Here is a 24,203-nt window from a genome sequence, read left to right as displayed (position 1 = left end):
TTTTACTGTAGAGATGGCATTAGCCAGGTGATCAGCGTTGCCTGGTTTCCTCCAGATGTGACACTTGGTATTTAGGCCAAAAAGTTCAATTTTGGTTTCATCAGACCAGAGAATTTTGTTTCTCATGGTTTGAGAGTCCTCGATGTGCCTTTTGGCAAACTCCAAGCGGGCTGTGGCCTCTGTCTGGCCTCTACCATAACGGCGTGATTTGTGGCGTGCTGCCTGGATGGTTGATCTTCTCATAGGTTCTCCCATCTCCACAAGGATACGCTGGAGCTCTGTCAGAGTGACCCTCGGGTTCCTGCTCACCTACCTAGCTAAGGCCTGTCTTCCCCGATCGCTCAGTTTGGCCGTGCGGCCAGGTCTAGGAAGATTTCTGGTTGTTCCAAACTGCTTCCATTTATGAATAATGGTGGCCACTGTACTCTTTGGGACCTGCAAAGCTGCAGCAATTTTTCTGTACCCTTCTCCAGATCTATGCCTTGATACAATCCTGTTTCTGAGGTCTGCAGATAATTCCTTTGACCCCATGGCTTGGAGTTTGCTCTGATATGCACCGTCAACTGTGGGACCTTATATAGGCAGGTGTTGGCAATCCGCAATCATGTCCAATCAATTGAATTTACCACAGGTGGGCTTTTTAAATTGTTAAATTGTTGAAACATCTCAAGCAGTATCAGTGAAAACAAAATGCACCTCAGCTCACACTTGGGTGTCATATCAAAGGGTGTGTACATGTGGTAGTTTACATTTTGATGGTGTAAATATTTTTAGATTTGTATTTTTACTACTTATCAGTACTAGGTTTAGCCCAGCTTGCTAGCAACCTATTTAAAGTGAGGCAGTCTAAAAGTCATGTGTCGCATGTACATCATAAATTGTTCCCACAACCTAATTTGGTAGTGTTTGTAACCAAAATTCTCAGAAGTAATGCACTAATCCACCTTCTTCTTCCTCTTTTTCTTTTTCTTTTCTTTTTTCTTTTTTATTTTTTTTAAGTCTTTTGAAAAGCAGGGTTTCCATGCAGCGGCTGCACCAGGCGCCTCATTCAGCGTTCCTTCTGCACTTGGCAGCGGCGGACCCATCAACCCTCCGGCTGCCGCGCCCTATGCCCCAGCGCCCTTTATGCACATACTTGCTCATCAGCAGCCCCACTCACAGATGCTGCACCACCACTTACAGCAGGATGCTCAGGTCTGTACCAACCACACATCCAATAAACACCAGCATTTGACTTCTTTATTTAGTGGAGAGTGATGTTAGCTAAAAGGCTTTAAAGAAATTGCTGAAATTGCAGTATTAACCTACCTCACATCCATTAAAATAAAATAAGCAGACAGAAACATAATACGGGTCTTGCCGTTACACATACACTGATCAGCCATAACATGAAAACCACCTACTTGTTTCTACACTGTGTCCATTTTATCAGCTCCACTTACCACACCAAGACTGTTCAATATAACCTTGTGAACTGATGAATCTTGTGTAATGAGTAACTACCGTTCCTGTCATGAATGTAACCAAAGTGTTAAGCATGACGTTAAAATCCTAATAAACAAATAATAAACAAACCACTTACCATATAAAAGAATGTTGTAGTTCTACAATTACTGACTGTAGTCCTTCTGTTTCTCTGCATGCTTTGTTAGCCCTCTTTCATGCTGTTCTTCAATGGTCAGGACCACCACAGAGCAGGTATTATTTAGGTGGTGGATCATTCTCAGCACTGCAGTGACACTGACATGGTGGTGGTGTGTTAGTGTGTGTTGTGCTGGTATGAGTGGATCAGACACAGCAGCGCTACTGGAGTTTTTAAATACCGTGTCCACTCACTGTCCACTCTATTAGACACTCCTACCTAGTTGGTCCACCTTGTAGATGTAAAGTCAGAGATGATCGCTCATCTATTGCTGCTGTTTGAGTTGGTCATCTTCTAGACCTTCATCAGTGGTCACAGGGCGCTGTTGGCTGCATATTTTTGGTTGGTGGACTGTACTCAGTCCAGCAGGGACAGTGAGGTGTTTAAAAACTCTATCAGCATTGTGTCTTATCCACTCATACCAGCATAACACACACTAACACACCACCACAATGTCAGTGTCACTGCAGTGCTGAGAATGATCCACCATCCAAATAATACCTGCTCTGTAGTTGTCCTGTGGGGGTCCTGACCATTGACGAACAGCATGAAAGGGGGCTAACAAAGCATGCAGAGAAACAGATGGACTACACTCAGTAATTGTAGAACTACAAAGTGCTTAATATGGACAGTGAGTGTAGAAACAAGGAGGTGGTTTTAATGTTATGGCTGATCAGTATATGTGCACTAGTAAAAAAGCATGTCAAATGTGCCAGTAAGGCCTGAATTTGATTGTTTGTTCTGTACTAAATCATTTTGACCCATTTAATGTGTGTTGCTTAGTGATTAATCCTCCTTTATTCCCCCTGCTGTTTGATCCATACACTCTGACTGTGCCGTCAGTATTAACCAATGTAACCTCCGCATTACGAACCATGATTAAAAAAGCTCAGTCACAGGTAAGCTGTTGAAGTAAATAGCGAACACTAGATTGAATTGAGACCAGCTGCTGTTCGGCCAAAATATGCAGTGTATTGTTGATTAGGTTGGGGCTTGCAGTTCAAATGCAGTGGATTCAGCAAGTATTCAGAGCCTTTGAGGTTTTTGCACAGCTTGTTAGTCGATTGATGAACAAAAATACTAATTATTTAATCCTCTCAAGCTCTGTCCAGTTTAATAGTGAGCATCTATGACCTGCCATCTTCAGGTCTCTCCACAGATGTCCACGGGTGGTGTACATGAGGAATTGCATCTAAAAAGCAAAATGCTGAATTCATGGGGCACTCAGGTGGCACAGCGGTAAACCTCTGCTGGCTGATTGGTGGCACCACATACACTATATTGCCAAAAGTATTTGCTCGTCTGCCTTTGCAGCTGTTACAGCTTCAACTCTTCTGGAAAGGCTTTCCACAAGGCTTAGGAGTGTGTTTATGGGAATTTTTGACCATTCTTCCAGAAGTGCATTTGTGAGGTCAGACACTGATGTTGGACGAGAAGGCCTGGCTCACAGTGTCCGCTCTAATTCATCCCAAAGGTGTTCTATCGGGTTGAGGTCAGGACAGTCAAGTTCTTCCACACCAAACTCGCTCATCCATGTCTTTATGGAGCTTGCTTTGTGCACTGGTGCGCAGTCATGTTGGAACAGGAAGGGGCCATCCCCAAACTGTTCCCACAAAGTTGGGAGCATGAATGTGTCCAAAATCTCTTGGTATGCTGAAGCATTGAGTTCCTTTCACTGGAACTAAGGGGCCGAGTCCAACTCCTGAAAAACAACCCCACACCATAATCCCCCCCCCCCCCCCCCACCAAACTTTACACTCGGCACAATGCAGTCAGACAAGTACCGTTCTCCTGGCAACCGCCAAACCCAGACTCGTCCATAGGATTGCCAGACGGAGAAGCGTGATTCGTCACTCCAGAGGACACGTCTCCACTGCTCTAGAGTCCAGTGGCGGCGTGCTTTACACCACTGCATCCGACGTTTTGTATTGCGTTCGGTGATGTAAGGCTTGTATGCAGCTGCTCGGCCATGAAAACCCATTCCATGAAGCTCTCTACACACTGTTCTTAAGCTAATCTGAAGGCCACATGAAGTTTGGAGGTCTTAACGATTGACTCTGCAGAAAGTTGACTGAGTTGCTGTCGTTCCCAATCGCTTCCACTTCGTTATAATACCACTGACAGTTGACTATGGAAGATTTAGTAGTGAGGAAATTTCACGACTGGACTTGTTGCACAGGTGGCATCCTATCACGGTACCACGCTGGAATTTACTGAGCTCCTGAGAGCGACCCATTCTTTCACTAATGTTTGTAGAAGCAGTCTGCATGCCTAGGTGCTTGGTTTTATACACCTGTGGCCATGGAAGTGATTGGAACACCTGAATTCAATGATTTGGATGGGTGAGTGAATATTTTTGGCAATATAGTGTATGAACTCGACTAGTGCAGGAAAAAAGATGCAGCCGGCTACTGCACACCTGTCGGAGGGGTGTGTGTTAGCCACGGCTCTCCTCAGTCAGGAGTGGAGGGGAAGCGTAATGCAATCGGGTAATTGTAAACGACTAGATTGGAAGGAAATGGGGGAAATACAAATCGGCTTGAAATCCACTCAACATGCAGCTGTATTGAATTGGACTGTGTGCTGCTTCAAATGAGCATTGTATTTCATTCTCAACCAGTGAGGAATGAGTGATGAAATGAAGTCCTAGCAGGACTACGAAACCAGAGCTTTTCTCTGAGATGTTGCCGTTTCCCCTTTGTTGTGACATTTTGTTTTTCTCTCTCTCTCTCTTTTTCAGAGTGGCTCTGGACAACGAAGTCAGAATGCTTCCATTCAACAGAAGTCCCAGATCAACAAATCTGTTTACAACAGCTACAACTGGGGAGGCAATTGACACGACCAGCTTAGTGTCCGAAAAGGCTGAAATTAGGGGACCCTTCTCTTCCACCTTTAAAGAATTTCCTTTGTGCCCTTCTTCTTCTTTTTCTTCTCTCTGTCAGTTTCTTTGTAGTGCTCCCCCATATCGTGGTGGTGCTCTACTAAAGAGGTAGCAACGTTCCAGGGAGTTTGACTGGACAAGAAGTGTACAGGGACACTTTTTCTTTTCCAGCCAAGTGTTGCTTGTTTGCAGTTTGGATTTTGTTTAAAAGTAAGAAATAGAACACACCCATCCCCTTTTTTTAACTGGTGGAAGCAAAGTCAGGGGGGGAATTAGGGTCTGGGGAGTAGCCTTCCCCTGTAGCTGTCTCCTTCTTGGTTGCTTGGTTGGATAGGTTTTTCAACCCCAGACCTCCCCCCTTCCCCTGTTCTTTTTCCCCTCCTGTTAATTTTTTTTACCCATTTTAGTTTGAGGAGGACAAAAATACACGTCGTAGGTCGTTTGAAGCAGTTGAGTTAATTTTGTACAAAATCGAAATATATAGATATATAAAAAGTTATGGTTGTATGAGGGCACAAAGAAGCGAGGCGATCCATTCATATCAGAATGTGAGTGGTTCCCCTCCTGTTTTATTTTTTTGCGCTTATATGCAAGTCTGTAATAATGGTGGCCACTGGTGTGAATGGACTTTTTTTTCAGCCCTTAATTGTTGTACATGCTTGATCTATGAAAAGTATTTCCATACCAGTAATTCTTTATTTTCTAGAAGCATTTATTTGGTAGGGGGCATTTACTGTGACCTTCGAGTTGCCGCTATCTCTTGTACTGGAGAAGACCTGATCAGCCATAACATTAAAACCAACTCCTTGTTTCTACACTTACCATATAGAAGCACTTTGTAGTTCTACAATTACTGACTAGTCCATCTGTTTCTCTACATATCTTTTTAGCCCCCTTTCATGCTGTTCGTCAGTGGTCAGGACCCCCACCGGACCACCACAGAGCAGGTATTATTTAGGTGGTGGATCATTCTCAGCACTGCAGTGTTAATGACATGGTGGTGGTGTGTTAGTGTGTGTTGTGCTGGTATATGTGGATCAGACACTGTCCACCGTGTTCACTCACTGTCCACTCCTACCTAGTTGGTCCACCTTGTAGATGTAAAGTCAGAGACGATCGCTCATCTATTGCTGTTTGAGTTGGTCATCTTCTAGACCTTCATCAGCGGTCACGGGACGCTGCCCACGGGGTGCTGTTTTCTGGATTTTTTTTTTTGGTTGGTGGACTATTCTCAGTCCAGCAGGGACAGTGAGGTGTTTAAAAACTCCAGCAGCGCTGTTGTGTCTGATCCACTCATACCAGCACAACACACACTAACACACCACCACCATGTCAGTGTCACTGCAGTGCTGAGAATGATCCACCACCTCTGTGGAGGTTCTGACCATTGAAAAACAGCATAAAAGGGGGGTAACAAAGCATGCAGAGAAACAGATGGACTACAGTCAATAATTGTAGAACTACAAAGTGCTTCTATATGGTAAGTGGAGCTGATAAAATGGACAGTGAGTGTAGAAACAAGGAGGTGGTTTTAATGTTATGGCTGATCAGTGTATATTTCCATGCAGTTTCCTTTTCTGATATGTTACCATCACAATGTTCAGCTCCTTTCCCTTAAACTTCATCCCCTTGCCCCAAATTTTATCACGTTCCCGATCGCTAGGAAAGTACTGATAAACAGACTTGTACTATTGGGTTTCTTCTTTTTTTTTTTTCTTTGTCCGTGGCTCTTCTTTTTGTACTGTGCGTTTTAAAAATAATAAATGGATAAACTTGTCTTGTACATATATACATATATATAAAAAAAAACACAAGTACTGTAGTCCATGTTTGTTCGATGGCTCCCACCCTCCTTTCAAGTCCTTACGCATAGACTTAACGTATGTTTCATATTTGTTTTTTATTTTGTAAAATATATATATATAAATATTAAGTAAATAAACAGGAAAAAGACATTTTCATCATTTTGGATGTGAATGTCTTTTTTAAGAAAACTATTTTTTGATGTCTCGTGCCTTTTGTATATATTCTGTAACCGTGCTCATAGGAATGTAAAATAATGAGTGCTGTTTAGAAGATGCAAAAATGTATCCAGCATCTTGGAAAGTATGATGCCTGTTTCAGGTACAGTATAATGCATTTTGAGTGCTGTTTTTTTCATAGGTTTTTTAATAGTAAGAATTTACAACAGTAGCAGTTTCTTACATTTACTTCAGCATTTGATTGCAGACAGGATGAACCTGAGATATTTCATGTTTTATCTGCTCAACTTTATTTCATTTATGAATAAACATCCATTCCTGCATTTCAGGTCTGCAACACATTCCAAAAGTTAGCACAGTAAAACATTTACCACTTTATAATGTTGCCATTCATTTTCACCACACTTAAAAGACGTTTTGGCACCGAGGAGACCAAGTGATTTAGTGTTTCAGCTTTTATTTTGTCTCATTCTTCCTGCAAACACGTCTTAAGATGTACAACAGTATGGGGTCGTCATTGTTGCATTTTTCTTTTCAAAATTCTCCACACATTCTCTATTGGGGACAGGTCAGGACTGCAGACAGGCCAGTTTAGTACCCGTACCCTCTTTTTCCACAGCCATGCCTTTGTAATGTGTGCAGCATGTGGTTTTGCATTGTCTTGTTGAAAAATGCATGGACGTCCCTGGAAAAGATGACGTCTTGAAGGCAGCATATGTTGCTCTAAGATGTCAATTTACTTTTCTGCATTAATGCTGCCATCACAGAAGTGTAAATGACCTTTGCTAAGGGCACTGACACAGCCTCATATCATGACAGACCCTGGCTTTTGGACTTGTTGCTGATAACAGTCTGGATGGTTCTTTTCATCTTTGGCCTGGAGCACATGGCATCTCTTTTTTTCCACAAAAGACCTGTAATGCTGGTTCATCTGACCACAATACACGTTTCCACAGTGTGATGGTCCATCCTAGATGCCTCCGAGCCAAGAGAAGTCGACACCGCCTCTGGACATGGTTAACATAAGGCTTCTTTTTTTGCACAGTAAGGTTTTAAGTGCAATTTGTGCATGTAATTGTAAGTAGAAAAGAGGATCACACTGAGAAATTTCACAGGTAACACATGTTTCTTAGGTAGGAAACAGGAACTGTTTGAAGACGGCAAGAACAGGACCTGAAAGGATCTGGATAATCGTAAGCAGCGCACCTTTTCTTATGTATGAATTAACATATTTTCTTCCACAATTGCTTGTTTTGCTATATAGACAAATGTCTTATCTTTCATTTATTCATTACTTTGATTAAAATGTCATTTAAATTGTGCTGAAATAAATAATCTGCTCTTCCTCTAGGTTATAGAGCAGGTTAAGAGCTGGTTGAATTATAATGTCAAGAAATTTGATACATAAAAAAGAAAAAAATTTCTGTTTATTGACAATCGCACTCAAAGATGTATAATTTTGGAAAAAAACAGATTTTTTTTTTAAATATCAGTCTGTTCCTCGAGTCTAGACGCCTTTGACATCTACCTATTTCAGTCGTGATACCAAAAACTAAGCTAAAATTCCTGATTTTCCATCGAGTAGTATGCACTTTTTTTTATATTATGCTTGTCATACACTGATCAGCCATAACATTAAAACCACCTCCTTGTTTCTACACTCACTGTCCATTTTATCAGCTCCACTTACCATATAGAAGCACTTTGTAGTTTCTACACTGTGTACAAACTTTCTAGATTAGCAGTGCTTTAGGCAGGCTGAGGCATAGCTATGGTGGCAAACCGCGAATTAAAGAAACAATGGCCATATTTCATGTCAATCATGGTGCCCTGTTTGAATGAGGTGCAATCTACCAGCATTCACTGTGCGATTGACTGGTAGATGGCCATCAATGTACAGTATTGGGCACCTCTGGTGTAAGACAATTTCAGTAAATTTAAGTTCATTTCGTTTTTAGTGACAAATTTTATTTTTTATTCAAACTGTATAACCTATAGTACGACGGCGTATTAGGGCCACTGTAAAAAATATTTGCAAGTTTTGATTTCAAGAATAAAGTCGAAATGATTATGAGAATTAAGTCGAGATATTATGGCCAAACGGTATGCAGCCGTCGAAGGCTTGTCAGTTCAGAGAAGCATGGGTCTCAGTACCTGGATCGGCACGCAACCACCGAGGGTTATAATGAGCGTTATTGTGGTTATCCAAATAAGCCGCAATTATTTTGGGGTGGTTGTTTGTATTGTACACTTCCATCCACATGACATGACTAAACCCTTCAATGCAACCATTTATAGCAATGCCATACGGCTTTAGTTTATCGTACGAGTCCATAAGGCTCGGTTGAAGTACTGCCGACAACGCAGACGCCGAGCGCACCGGTGACGCACATTTTTCTACATAAACACAGTTTATTCCAAAGCCGTTTCAGCGTCCTTATACTAATAACAAACTGGTGCTGATGTGCAGGAGATTGGGGATTTCTTTATTTGTGAAAACGTTACGAAAGTATAACAAATCATGAACATCCCTCATTTAACACAAGGAGGTTGCTATGGCCATAATATTTCGACTTTAATCTCGTAATTGTTTTGACTTTAATCTCGTAATATTTCGACTTTATTCTGGTAATTATTTCGATTTATCTCGTAATTATTTCGACTTTAATCTCGTAATATTTCGACTTTATTCTGGTAATTATTTCGATTTATCTCGTAATTATTTCGACTTTAATCTCGTAATTATTTCGACTTTAATCTCGTAATATTTCGACTTTATTCTGGTAATTATTTCGATTTATCTCGTAATTATTTCGACTTTAATCTCGTAATTATTTTGACTTTTCTCGTAATTATTTCAGCTTTAATCTCGTAATATTTCGGCTTTAATCTCGTAATATTTCGACTTCATTCTCGTAATTATTTCAACTTCATTCTCGTAATTATTTCAACTTTAATCTCGTAATTATTTCGACTTCATTCTCGTAATTATTTCGACTTCATTCTCGTAATTATTTTGACTTTATTCTCGTAATTACTTTGACTTTAAACTCGTAATATTTCGACTTTAATCTCATAATACTTAGACTTTATTCTGGTAATTATTTTGACTTTAATCTCGAAATTATTTCAACTTTATTCTCGTAATTATTTCAACTTTAATCTCGTATTATTTCAACTTTAATCTCATAATATTTCGACTTTATTCTCGTAATTATTTTGACTTTTCTCGTAATATTTCTACTTTAATCTCGTAATTATTTCGACAGTTCTCGCAATATTTTGACTAATCTCGTAATTATTTTGACTTTAATCTCGTAATATTTCGACTTTATTCTCGTAATTATTTCGACTTTAATCTCCTAATTATTTCGACTTTAATCTCGTAATTATTTCGACTTTAATCTCCTAATTATTTCGACTTTAATCTCGTAATTATTTCGACTTTAATTTTGTAATATTTTTACTTTAATCTCGAAATCGAAATTTATACTTCATTCTCAAAATCAAAACTTAAAAAAATAGTTTTCTTTAAAGTGGCACTAATACGCCGTAGTAGTACTATAGTGTAAAATATATTGAAAAATACACATTTTTATAATTACACTGAAATTTTGTCGAGCGGGCTTGAAATATCTTCTTCTAGAACGGTCTCTGGCTCTGAATCGTCACTTCCGTCTCCCATGGAATCACGTGACCAGCTGCTGTAGTTTGTACCTTATGGCTGCGTTAGGTTGATTTGTTTACATTACTGGAACTGTAAATGAGCGTGTTTGATTTGTTTCGGGGATTTTTCGGCCAGCCCAGAGGTCATTATCGCGGTGATGACAGGAGGTGAGTCTGTGTTTGGACATGTCGGTGTTGATCATGTAACCAGGGGGATTTTAAAGGCAACACAGTAAAGCTGCTTCCGTCAACATGACCAGCTGTTGACCTGTGAGTTAATTAACTGCGTGTTGGCTCCTGTTAGAACAGCTACTTTAAACTGATTGAAAGTTGTAATTAAATGTATTTCTCTGCTATGTTCTGGAGATAAACTATCCACATTCTCGCCAAGAGTCCAAATCGACATGACAGCACGTTCAGCCTGTTACTGCGTTAAAGTTTAACATTTAGCATTCCAGGTTAAATTAGTGTTAGAAATAACACTACTACCTACTCATTTTACTCATTCTTACACCGTTTCTACACTCACTGTTCATTTTATCAGCTCCACTTACCATATAGAAGCACTTTGTAGTTTACAATTACTGACTGTAGTCCATCTATTTCTCTACGTACTTTTTTAGCCTTCGATTGTCAGGACCACCACAGAGCAGGTATTATTTAGGTGGTGGATCATTCTCAGCACTGCTTTGACACTGACATGGTGGTGGTGTGTTAGTGTGTGTTGTGCTGGTACGAGTGAATAAGACACAGCAGCACTGCTGGAGTTATTAAACACCATGTCCACTCACTGTCCACTCTATTAGACACTCCTACCTAGTTGGTCCACCTTGTAGCTGTAAAGTCAGAGACGATCGCTCATCTATTGCTGCTGTTTGAGTTGGTCATCTTCTAGACCTTCAGCAGTGGTCACATGGCACTGTTAGCAGGATATAATTTTGGTTGGTGGACTATTCTCAATCCAGCAGTGACAGTGAGGTGTTTTAAAAACTCCAGCAGTGCTGCTGTTTCTGATCCACTCATACCAGCACAACACACACTAACACACCACCACCATGTCAGTGTCACTGCAGTGCTGAGAATGATCCACCACCTAAATAATACCTGCTCTGTAGTGGTCCTGGGAGAGTCCTGACCATTGAAGAACAGCATGAAAGGGGGCTAACGAAGCATGCAGAGAAACAGATGGACTACAGTCAGTGATTGTAGAACTACAAAGTGCTTCTATATGGTAAGTGGAGCTGATAAAATGGACAGTGAGTGTAGAAACAAGGAGATGGTTTTAATGTTATGGCTGATCAGTGTATATATATGATAGAGTGCTGGGAGTGCTTTCTGTGGTCCATTTTGTAGTCAGTTGTCCAGCACTGGTGTTTGGTTGAGGTCAGGGCTCTGTGTAGGCTGAATAGTTCTATAATACGAATTTATAAATACCAAAGGTTTACACATACAACATATAGTGTATGTAAAAACAGTGATCAGCAAGTTAAAAGATTTCTTATTGCATATGAATATACCCTTACTTGATATTTTATGTGTGTTTTTACAGGGAACCCTTCTTTGATGGGCTGACCCATGAAGATGATGATGAGGATGACTCAGGGGATACATTTTATCTAAATGACCTGGACAAGTTTGACGATGTCCTCAGGTTTGGTTTCAGTCTTGGACCAAATGGAATGCACATCCATGAACCGCCGCTGTTTGGCCAAATATTCCGCGAAATGGAAGAGATTTTCTCCGGGTTAGGCCACTTCAGTCAAGGTGCGCTTTTTTTAACTGTTTGTACAGGCCAGTTTTTGTCTGTATGCAGCTTAAAATTAATGAACCCTATATTATACAACCCCAAATCAGAAAAAGTGGGGACAGTAGGGAAAACACAAATAAAATAGAAATGCAGTGTTCCTTACATTTACTTTTATTTGATTGCAGACAGTTTGAACCCATGATATTTCATGTTTTGTCTGCTCAACTTCATTTCATTTGTTAATATATCTCCGTTCCTGCATTTCAGGCCTGCAACACTTTCCAAAAAAAGTTGGGACGGGGGCAATTTAGGGCTAGTAATGAGGTGAAAAAACTAAATAAATTATGTGATGTCAACAGGTGATTGTAATCATGGTTTGGTACAAAAGTAGCATTCAGGAAAGTCTTTGATGAGCAAAGATGATCAGAGGATCTCCAGTTCGTCAACTAATGCTTGAGAGAATTATTGAAAGGTTTAAAAACAATGTACCTCAAAGAAAGATTGGAAGGGATTTGCATATTTCTCCCTCTACAGTGCATAATATCATTAAACGATACAAGGAATACGGAGGAATTTCAGTGCTTAAAGGTAAGCTGAACGCCTGTGATCTTCAATCCCTCAGACGGCACTGCATCAAGAACCGCCACTCAACAATAGCTGATATAATCACATGGGTGAGGGATTACTTTGGCAAACCTTTTTAAAGCACTACAATACAGAGTTACATGCACAAATGCCACTTAAAACTTTACTGTGCAAAAAAGAAGCCTTATGTTAACCATGTCCAGTAGCGGCGTCGACTTCTCTGGGCTCGGAGGCATCTAGGATGGACCATCACACAGTGGAAACGTGTATTGTGTTCAGATGAATCAGCAATCCAGGTGTTTTTTGGAAAAAATAGACACCATGTGCTCCGGACCAAAGACAAAAAGGACCATCCAGACTGTTATCAGCCAGGGTCTGTCATGGTATGGGGCTGTGTCAGTGCTCTTGGAAAAGGTCATTTACACTTCTGTGATGGCAGCATTAATGTAGAAAAGTACATTGACATCTTATGCTGCCTTCAAGACGTCATCTTTTCCAGGGACGTCCATGCATTTTTCAACAAGACAATGTAAAACCACATGCTGCACACGGTACAAAGTCATGGCTGCGGAAGAAGAGGGTACGGGTACTGGACTGGCCTGCCTGCAGTTCTGACCTGTCCCCAATAGAGAATGTGTGGAGAATTTTTAATGCGACGACGACAACCCTGACGACGACTGTTGCACATCTTAGGATGTGTTTGCAGGACGCTTGGTATCCTCGGTGCCAAAACGTCTTTTAAGTGTGGTGAAAAGGAATGGCAGCATTACAAAGTGGTAAATGCTTTACTGTCCCAACTTTCTTTGGAATATGTTGCAGGCTTGAAATGCAGAAATGGATGTTTATTCATAAATAAAATGAAGTTGAGCAGATTAAACATGAAATATCTCAGGTTCATCCTGTCTGCAATCAAATAAAAGGCAAAGTTAATATAAGAAACTTGCAGACTAAACAATCCAGATGTTCTTTATTTAAAAAAAAAATAATGATTGTTGAGCAAGCTTTAGTCATTGTCTGTTGCTATGTTTCAGCCCCTTGGGGGGGGGGGGGGCGACAACAGGTTTTATTGTCTTGTTTTAAAGTTAAACAGAAGACGAGTATGTGTTAGCAGGTTAGCTAGCTGATAAAGAATGAATAAAACGTGATAGTGTGAAGGAACCCTAAAAACAAACATAAAAGAAAATAATTACTACTGTTATATGTGTTATTCATGCTAATATATTTAAATAACTATATAAATAAAAACTATTCGACACTGTTTCTGAGACACATCACACAAATGCATTATTCAGTATAAAACACAGCTCGTCATAAATATCTGTGGTGGTATTTGCTTTAGTGACTATATGTTTATTATTATTATTATTATGTCAGCATATTTACAAACCCAGTTCCAAAATAAGTTAGGGCAGTTGGAAAAAAATCACATAAAAACAGACAGCAATGTTTAGCAAATAGCAAATCATTAGCTTTGACCTGTATTTTATTTTTGTTAAAAACAGGAATTGTAATATTTTAACAAAAATATTTTTCTTGCACATATACATTTATTAATTTGATGGCTGCAACACTTTCCAATAAAGATTACACAGGGGCATTTTAATAACTTTATTAGTTTTATGGCACCTTTAATACACTTTCATACTACTGCATTTGTGAGGTCAGACACTGATGTTGGACGAGAAGGCCTGGCTCACAGTCTCCGCTCTAATTCATCTCAACGGTGTTCTATTGGGTTGAGGTCAGGCCAGTCAAGTTCTTCCACGCTAAACTCGCTCATCCATGTCTTTATGGACCTTGCTTTGTGCACAGGTGCACAGTCATGTTGGAACAGGAAGGGGCCATCCCCAAACTGTTCCCACAAAGAATGCTGAATCATTAAGAGTTCCTTTCACTGGAACTAAGGGGCCGAGCCCAACTCCTGATAAACAACCCCACACCATAATCCCCCCTCCACCAAACTTTACACTCGGCACAATGCAGTCAGACAAGTACCGTTCTCCTGGCAACTGCCAAACCCAGACTCGTCCATCGGATTGCCAGACGGAGAACTCGTGATTCGTCACTCCAGAGAACACGTCTCCACTGCTCTAGAGTCCAGTGGTGGAGTGCTTTACACCACTGCATCCAATGCTTTGCATTGTGCTTGGTGAAGAAGCTCTCTACACACTGTTCTTGAGCTAATCTGAACGTGGAATTGTACGTGGCTACCACTTCGTGGCTGAGTTGCTGTCGTTCCCAATCGCTTCCACTTTGTTATACTACCACTGACAGTTGACTGTGGAATATTTAGTAGTTAGGAAATTTCACGACTGGACTTGTTGCACAGGTGGCATCCTATCACGGTACCATGCTAGAATTTACTGAGCTCCTGAGAGCGACCCATTCTTTCGCTAATGTTTGTAGAAGCAGTCTGCATGCCTAGGTGCTTGGTTTTATACACCTGTGGTCATGGAAGTGATTGGAACACCTGAATTCAATGATTTGGATGGGTGAGTGAATATTTTTGGCAATATAGTGTACCATTCACAACATTCTGTAATATGCAAACTGAGGACACCAGTTAATGCATTTGTGAATGTGAAACTGGTTCCATTCTTAGTTGATTTAACATTTAAGCTGCTACACAGACAGACCAGTCAGACCAGTCTAGCACATGCACACGTTCTACAAAGCCATTCCATTGTAACGTGCATAATGTGGCCTGGCATTGTTTCATACCTTTGACAACGACACACCACCACACAATTACAGATTTCTGGCTTTTGAACTTTGCATTGATAACAATCAACCATTCAAAAAGGTCGACTTATCAGACCCCACCACACATTTACATTTTGCACCAGTAGTTCCCAGTTGAGCTGGAGTCCAAAGAAGTTGGTGGCTTTTCTGGAGGTTGTTGATGAATGGCTTAATCTTTGCATCGTGGAGTATTGCATTAGCAGATGCACAGTTATTAACTTAATTTACTGACTAGTGTTCGTGAACCTTTGACCTTTTATGCACAGAGATTTTTCAATAATGTTAGGGACTGTAGATAGTGAAAACCTTAATTTTCTTGCAGTTAATGTTGAGAACGTTTCTTTAACTGTTGGACCTTTCTTTCATCCAGGTTTTTTTGTAAACTAGCAAGTATTGGACAACCTTTTCGTTTTACTTACAGTACCATAAGAAGTATTTGTTTCACATATTTGTTGAATATCATAGGACAAAGTTAACTGGTTCAATCAAATGCTTTTACAGAAGTAGATACAGTGGTACCCTGAAACTCGACGTCAATTGGTTCTGGGAGTGGTGTCAAGTTTAAAAGGCGTTGAGTTTCAAAGTATTTTTTCCCCATAAGGATGTTCGGGAAACCTGTTAATGCGTTCCATGGTCCCGGAACTGCATATATTTTAGGCTAATGTAAAAATCATGGGATTGTTTTTGACACTTATACACTGCGAACAACACAAATATAAAATAAAAAACACTGAAATACAATTGAGAACAGTTAAATACATAAAACCTGCTCTTTATCTTTACTGTATTGTTTCCTTATGCTTCTTAATTGTGGAGATGCTCGATCTTGGAATACCGTATTCCGTTCAGTAAAGGCGCATTCACATGAGAAGCGGCAAAATAGCTTTTGCTCTGCTGTGCTGTTATTTCCTATGGAGTGTGGCGGTGCACAAAGCTTAACATGACTTATTGTACTAAGACAACAAGCGAGGAATTTCATTAGTGGAAAGAACTTATGAGCAGTAATAATTAAGAGAAGTTTGGTGTTTCTATGTCGTTCTTTTAATGCATTGTCACTTTTTTTTTTTTTTTTAAAGATAAGCATTTTTAGATTCTCGGAAAAGCTGATTTTTACAATTTCTCAGCACCCCGAGCTATAACACAAGTTTAAAAGTGAAACAGGAGGGTTACATGTGGACGCTTTCAGAGTGAATTTGACGGCTATTCCACACAAATGCAGATTTGTCTCGTATTCGCACTTTGACGACGTTTTACTGCACCGTGCAAGCCAAGTGCTGAACAAAACGGCAGTCACACACATGTCAAGTTTAAAGTAAACAAGTTTAATGGTACAAATTTCTCAACAAAGGGCTTCGAATTTAGGGGATACCAAGTTACAAGGTACCACTGCATTAGTCTGTTATATTGCTGAGCTGGAATTTTGGTCCCTTTTTTTTTTCCACAGAGTTGCTTCAATTCCACCACAATAAATGAGATTTGGAGAATAAACTAGACAGCAAAGTATCCCCACAACATCATACTACCACCACCATGTTTGATTGTTGGCCTGATTCCTGGTTCTTATTGTGTAATATTACCCATGTCTTTCAATAAGTTTCATTTGGTGTTCAGTAGTACAAAACCTTGCTGTACAAGACTTGGTAGTCATCAATGTGTTTAAGGTGGGTGCAGTGCATTTGTTGTGTTTTCTCCTTTCCTCCCTATCTAGTCATATACATTCCCTGACTGTTAGCTTCTCCACTGCTGCAGACTGCCACCCTGACCGAGAAAAGCCGCACTATCATGAACCATATCCATTTGGTTATTACCATTCCAACTGAGTTAATATGAACTTCAGCTTTTGTACACATTTGATTACTGACATTATTGTGGTTTTCCAGATTTTCCCAGTATTGAGGCTCCACCTCGGGAGGAACCAGGGGAAATTGGCAGAAGAGGTGGAGGACGTGGTACGTCTCTCAGAGACTTTATGCTAAAGACCCCAGATGACCCTGCCCATAAATCTCCCTCTGTAGTACCAAGAGAAGAAAGCCCTTCAACACCGAGCATACCAAGAGGTCCTTTCGATCACTGGGCGCCATTTTCCAGGGTGAGTCACACTATTATAATCTACACTTGTCTGGTACTAGATATACAAATGAGTCAATAAATCTGTCTAAATTAAATGTCTGTAACCTAAGCCCCTCCAAATACTCATCAAATCTGGGTTTGGTTAGTAAACTTTTCCAAACATGCTTATTGGGGTTGAGATTATTTCAGAACTTTTTAATGTGACCTATAATCTGTTATAATCAGACCTGACCTTCAATCTGACCCACAATCCAACTGAAAAACAAGTTGAAATCTAATACTTTATTAAATTACTAACTGATTTTATGACATCATTTAGCAATTTTGGAGAGACATCCAGTTCTTGGTAATTATTGGTAGTTTTATATTTTTATTTTCCCCTCAAAATGATTTCAGTTTGTTTTTTTCAGTTGAATTACACAGATTATAGGTCACATTGAAGGTGAAATTTTTTTTAATGATTTATGTTTGTCTATTTTTAACATCACAACTTTTAACAGAGGTGTGTAGACTTTCTACAGCCACTGTAATCCGATCTGGCATAACATTTTACATATTTCTTTAAGGTGTGGCTAAAACACCAGAACCTCATATCAGCCATAACATTAAAATCACCTCCTTGTTTCTACACTAACTGTCCATTTCATCAGCTCCACTTACCATATAGAAGCACTTTATAGTTCTACAATTACTGACTGTAGTCCATCTGTTCCTCTACATACTTTTTTAACCTCCTTTTACTCTGTTCTTCAATGGTCAGGACCCCCCACCGGAACACCACAGAGCAGGTATTATTTAGGTGGTGGATCATTCTCAGCACGGCAGTGACACCGATATGGTGGTGGTGTGTTAGTGTGTGTTGTGCTGGTATGAGTGGATCAGACACAGCAGCGCTGCTGGAGTTTTTAAATACCGTGTCCACTCACTGTCCACTCTATTAGACACTCCTACCTAGTTGGTCCACCTTGTAGATGTAAAGTCAGAGACGATCGCTCATCTATTGCTGCTGTTTGAGTTGATCATCTTCTAAACCTTCAATAGTGGTCACAGGACACTGCCCATGGAGCACTGTTGGCTGGATGTTTCTGGCTGGTGGACTATTTTCAGTCCAGCAGTGACAGTGATGTGTTTAAAAACTCCAGCAGTGCTGCTGTCTTATCCACTCATACCAGCACAACACACACTAACACACAACCACCATGTCAGTGTCACTGCAGTGCTGAAAATGATCCACCACCCAAATAATACCTGCTCTGTGGTGTTCCGGTGGGGGTCCTGACCATTGAAGAACAAAGTATATAGAGAAACAGATGGACTACAGTCAGTAATTGTAGAATTGCAAAATGGTCCTATATGTTAAGTGGAGCTGATAAAATGGACAGTGTGAGCAGAAACAAGGAGGTGGTTTTAATGTTATGGTTGATCAGTGTAATTAGAAGTGTCCACATAGTGTATAATGTTTGTTTATATAAATGTGAAAATGGAAGCTTCCCTAATTATAGGAGTTGGTTATTATTTCAGTTTAGGGACTTTTGGGGTGATGAACCAAGACAGAGGATTGAAGAAAAGAAAGAGGATAGAGGTGAGTCATTATTCCAGTTGCATCATTCATTTTCTTACAGTAGTTTCTTAATTGTATGTTCTTAACCAGATTAAGAAATTTGGTATTCTATGCCTGCAGCACACTCAAAAATGTTGGGACAGAGGCATGTTTACCACTGTGTTGAATCACCTTTGCCTATTAATTCCACTTTTAATGGTTTGGGGGAAGTTTTGCAAGTGAATTTTTTGTCCATTCTTGCTTAAAACAAAACTTGAGCTGGTCAGCAGTCTGTGGTCAGCATTGTAAGATTCTCCTCTTCATAATTCACCATATATTTTTAATAGGAGACAGATCTGGACAACAGGCAGGCCAGTCAATCACACATACTCCGTGTTTGTGAAGCCACACAGTTGTTATTGCATTTGTCGCCTCGCAGCAAGAAGGTCCTGGGTTCGATCCCCAGGTTGGGCGGTCCGGGTCCTTCCTGTGTGGAGATGTTGCATGTTCTCCCTGTGTCCGCATGGGTTTCCTCCCACAATCTGAAGACATGCAAGTGAGGTGAATTGGAGACACTAAATTGTCCATGACTGTGTTTGATATAATCATGTGAACTGATGAACCTTGTGTAATGAGTAACTACCGTTCCTGTCATGAGTGTAACCAAAGTGTAAAACATGATGTTAAAATCCTAATAAACAAACAAACAAACACAGTTATAATGTGTGCAGAATGACGGTTGGCATTGTTTTGCTGTAATAACCATTAACATCCCAGGAAAAGATTTGCCTCTATAATATCAATATATGCCTCTGCTTATAAGATATAAAGACATATGCACCTATCACCTATTCACCCCATACCCGTGACAGATGTTGCACCTTTTGCTGATAAGTCTGGATGGTCCTTTGGCCTTTGGAACGGCGAACTTGAGGCCCATTTTTTGCAAAAACAAACTGAAACGTGGACTCAACTGACGTTTTCATTTCTCGATGCAGCGGCAAATTATGTTAAGGTTTTCATTATAATCACATTAAATCATACATTAATGTTAAGTAATAAACTAGGCTGAGTAGCTGTAGGTGTATGGTAGGCTCCAATGTTAATGGGGTTTACTGGCTTAAAAGAACAAGCTTATTATATTCTTGCGTTTTTATTAACAGTGTTCACTTGTACTTATACTTTCAATACTTATGTACATTTATTATCAGACAATTGCTTAAGTACATAAACATCAGATACTTTAAGACTTACTCAAGTAATATGCTGAGGTGAATTTAACTTCTATTAAAGTAAATTTCTGGTAAGATATTTGTACTTTTAGTTAAGTATGGCTTTCAGGTACTTTATAAACCACTGCTCTAAACAATTAGGGATTAAAAGGAGAGGGTGAATGACATAAGTGTTGACATTATTTGTCCTTATAAATTATATTATAAATCCTGACTCTTCCTCCACAGATCTGGATTCTCGGGTGTCGTCAGGAGGGCTGGACCAGATCTTAACTCCAGCTCCCACACAACCAAAAATAAAATCCTTCTTTCACTCTGAAACTGTTACAAAGGTGGTGAAACCCGACGGGGTAAGTGATTCTGTAACTTTCCTGCCTTCCTTTAATTACGGTAATCTCAGTGCTTGTAGTGAAAAAATCACAAGTACATTGTTGTTATACACCAACAAGGCATAACATTATGACCACTGTGAACATTATGACAGGTGAAGTGAATAATGCTGATTATCTCTTCATCACGGCACCTGTTAGTGGGTGGGATATATTGTGAAGATATGGTAAAGATTTCGTCCTCAAAGTTGATGTGTTAGAAGCGGGAAAAATGGGCAAGCATAAGGATTTGAGCGAGTTTGACAAGCAGTGGTCAGTATCTATCAAAAGTGGTCCAAGGAAGGAACAGTGGTAAACCGGTGACAGGGTCATGGGCGGCCAAGGCTCATTGATGCACGAGGGGAGCTAAGGCTGGCTCGTGTGGTCTGATCGAACAGACGAGCCACTGTAGCTCAACTTGCTGAAGAAGTTAATGCTGGTTCTGATAGAAAGGTGTCAGAATACACAGTGCATCACAGTTTGTTGCACATGTGGCAGCAAAAGGGGGACCAACACAATATAATGAAGGTGGTCATAATGTTATGCCTGATCGGTGTAAATGTAGCATCAGTATAATTAATTAGTATTGTGAGTAATTGTGAAACTGCACCATCTATAAGAGAATGGGTGCTATTTGCATGTAGTGACTAAAACATGTACTTTAACCACATTTTTTATGAATTTCTGATGGAAAATAAATATTAAAAACATAGATGGGATGAGGAGTCACCAAACAATGCAAGGAAAATGGATTTCTGAAAGATTTTACTCTTTATATTACATTGTAAAGTATAGTGTTAGAGAGTGGGGACATGAAAAAATACTATTCTTTCAGTGTTACAGGGGATTTTTATTAACGTTAATAATTATATACCCTAAATTTGCAATTAGATCAATGTGTAGGACACATTTGAAAGGTAATTTTCATATATATTTATACATATTATGGTCCTGGAGATGGAGATGGCACCGATTCAGCGAAATGGCCAATAAATATTGGTGTGTGTCATTAAGGGAGAATTCTAAATGTATCTTTAGGTAAAACATTCCAAGAATTCCTAAAAACTTGTCTTAGACATGTTATAGAATAAATTCATGTTACTGTATCATTTATTGATTTGTGTGCATGCTTGCGTACAGGCTATAGAAGAGAGGCGAACAGTCCGGGATGGTCGTGGCAATGAAACAACTACAGTGACCCATTCAGGTCCTGGAAGCCGAAAAGATCCACTTGATCAGTCTACAGCTCCCACACCAGGTTAACTTTCTTTACTTTGAGCTGACACATTGATTATAAAACATGCATTTCTTAGTTTGTCCATCTATCCATATGTGCATCAATAAAGGGTCAGAAAGAAATACCTACACTATCTACTCATACAGACCACAGACCAAGTATCAGCGGCATTAACCAGCGTAAGTCCACAAACCCAACCTTCCTTAAGCTGCAGACTTTGTGCATCTCTTTAAAACCATACACCATCTTATAATGGCTTATTGCAGCTTTATAATGCACAAATAATCTCCAACTGGTTTTATTATTGGCCCCTTCTGTCAACAGATGAGCACTGTATTCATGTGGTAGACAAGCAGTGATGTTGTTCCATCATGCAGTCATGGACCGCTAGCACACCAGGGCTGAGATTCTGAGCTCCCGGGTTCGCATCTCAGCTCTGCTACCGTTTGGCTGGGCACCCTCTAGCAGGCACAATTGGCAGTGCCTGCAGCAGACAAAATTGGCCTCCAGTCTGCTTGGTGGGAAAAAGACCAGAAAAAGGGGTGGGGTTTGTAACGTTGTGTAAGGACCTTGGTTCCCCAGGGTGCCTGTACACAAAGTGGAGGAGCTCAAAGATTGGAGCGTGGCTCTCCGTACACAAAGCCAACCTCAAGTGCAAATCCACCGAAGTATGGGTGAGTAAGAATTGATTGGTGGACGGCACACGTCGGAGGGTGTGTGTGTCTGGTGAATATACTCCCTCCTTGGATGCCATTGGGCTAAATTGGGATAAAAAAAATGTCCCTTCAGACACATTAACCTCCACCTCAGTAAGCTAGAAAACCAACAAGCTACTTATAAGCAATGGTATTAATAAATGTAGCATTTTAAGTCCATTTTTAGTACCAATGTAGATGAAGCCTTTGGTGTTCAGTGCATTTCCTTTATCTTTACAGGTTTCCAACGACCTTACTCGGACATGCAAGATGATCTCTCCATCTTCAAGTTCTTTGGTGGCTTTAGAAGATAACACGATGAAATGAAGGGTGTTCATAATTAAAATTAATCAGCAAGATCAAGCTTTCATTTTGTTTATTCATTTTCTCCCATTTTCTTCCAACTTTAGCGCATCCAATTGTCTGATTGTGTCACCAGTGCCCTCCCTGGCTCTGATTGAGGAGAATTAAGCTAACCCACGCCCCCTCCAACACGTGGGCAGCAGCCGTATGCATCGTCACCCACACTTGACAAGTGCATATGCGGATCAGCACTGTGTACAGAGAGACACACCCTGATCAGCGCACTCTTTCCTCGTCTCTGTGCAGGCGCCATCAATCAGCCAGCAGAGATCGTAGTCGCATCAGTCATGAGAGAGTCCCTGTCCGGCTTAATATCCCACCCCTATCTGAACAACAGGCCAATCGTTGTTCATGTGACTGCTCAGCCCAGCCGGCAGGCAGAACTGAGACTCGATACGATGTATTTGAGATCCCAGCTCTGGTGTTCTAGCGTGTGTTTTCCCGCTGCGCCACCTGAGCGGCAAGCTTTCATTTTAACTGGTTTAAAGTTTTAGTTTAAATGTATATAGAATTACGTTTAATGTCATCCAGTTCAGTCTGAAAAAAAGGTAACAATAGGGCTAACTGTGAAGATAAATTGGTGACAAAAACAATAACTGCTGTTATAGGACTTGTGTGTGTCTTTAAGAGAGGTGTATAGTGGGAGATGCTCTGTTCACAAATCGCTATAAGTGATTCATGAGTTGATTCATCGATTCGTAAGTTTCTCTTCTCAGTCGTCTCTCCGTTTTTACTGTTATTAATGAATGCTGCAGTTTCAAATAAACACCAGCTACTGGAACATTTTGTGTGACTCGCTTTTCTTACAGGTGGGAGGCTTAATTAAACTGGATATTACCACAGGGCGACAGCCGAGTCAGACTCATTCTGCCAGTGGAGCTAAAGTTAGGTCACCTGAGTTTTCTGTCAGTGAAAGCAGAGTATCCTGAACTAGCGCACTTAGTAACTGATGTACTTTTGCCTCTACTTGGCTCTGTGAAGTAACATTTTCTGCTCTGGTTGTTGTCTTACTAAAAGGCCAACTCATCCAAGTTTAAACTGTAATTGACGAACACAAGGCCATATTAAATAATTTAGGTTCTGATCTTGTGTTGATTACTGTTTTATGTACTGAAGCTCAAGATTGTTGGTTAAAAATGAGTGTCACCTCACAGCAAGAAGGTCCTAGATTTGTTTCCCAGGTGGAGCGGTTCGGGTCCTTTCTGTGTGGAGTTTGCATGTTCTCCCCGTGTCTGCATGGATTTCCTCCGGGAGCTCCGGTTTCCTCCCACAGTCCAAGGACATGCAAGAGAGGTAAATTGGAGATACAAAATTGGCCATGACTGTGTTAAAGACTTAAACTGATGAATCTTGTGTAACCAGTAACTACCGTTCCTGTCATGAATGTAACCAAAGTGTAAAACATGACAAAATCCTAATGAATAAATAAATAATGACACAAAAAGTAATGCTT

The 24,203-nt window shown here is 40.2% G+C and overlaps 2 protein-coding genes across 8 annotated transcripts in view; both read left to right on the top strand.

The window, feature by feature from the left end:
- Nucleotides 1-5,950, top strand: part of ubap2l (ubiquitin associated protein 2-like) — a 60,253-nt gene extending 54,303 nt beyond the window's left edge. For 5 of the 6 annotated variants that reach the window (XM_063011135.1, XM_063011165.1, XM_063011148.1 and 2 more), the window contains 2 exons: nt 1,000-1,194; nt 4,383-5,950. In XM_063011135.1, coding sequence (XP_062867205.1) covers nt 1,000-1,194; nt 4,383-4,478 — 291 coding nt within the window. In that variant the 3' untranslated portion in view covers nt 4,479-5,950. The remainder of the gene's footprint in view (nt 1-999; nt 1,195-4,382) is intronic. The other variant, XM_063011141.1, reaches the window with a different exon arrangement.
- A 4,243-nt stretch (nt 5,951-10,193) lies between these two features.
- hax1 (HCLS1 associated protein X-1) lies at nt 10,194-23,531 on the top strand. Of its 2 annotated transcripts, XM_062990087.1 has the most exons (8): nt 10,194-10,339; nt 11,721-11,935; nt 17,126-17,334; nt 18,837-18,897; nt 20,316-20,437; nt 21,596-21,713; nt 21,802-21,871; nt 22,628-23,531. In XM_062990087.1, exons 1-7 carry the CDS (start codon nt 10,269-10,271, stop codon nt 21,864-21,866), a joined length of 861 nt encoding a protein of 286 aa, XP_062846157.1. In that variant the 5' UTR covers nt 10,194-10,268; the 3' UTR covers nt 21,867-21,871; nt 22,628-23,531. The 2 variants fall into 2 exon arrangements, with proteins under 2 accessions (XP_062846157.1, XP_062846156.1); XM_062990086.1 differs by lacking the exon at nt 21,802-21,871.
- Nucleotides 23,532-24,203: the final 672 nt, after the last annotated feature.

This window comes from Trichomycterus rosablanca, chromosome 2 (genome assembly GCF_030014385.1).
Source record: "Trichomycterus rosablanca isolate fTriRos1 chromosome 2, fTriRos1.hap1, whole genome shotgun sequence".
Lineage (NCBI taxonomy): Eukaryota > Metazoa > Chordata > Actinopteri > Siluriformes > Trichomycteridae > Trichomycterus > Trichomycterus rosablanca.
Note: the sequence above shows the minus strand (reverse complement) of the source record. Positions and strands in the feature narration are given on the sequence as shown.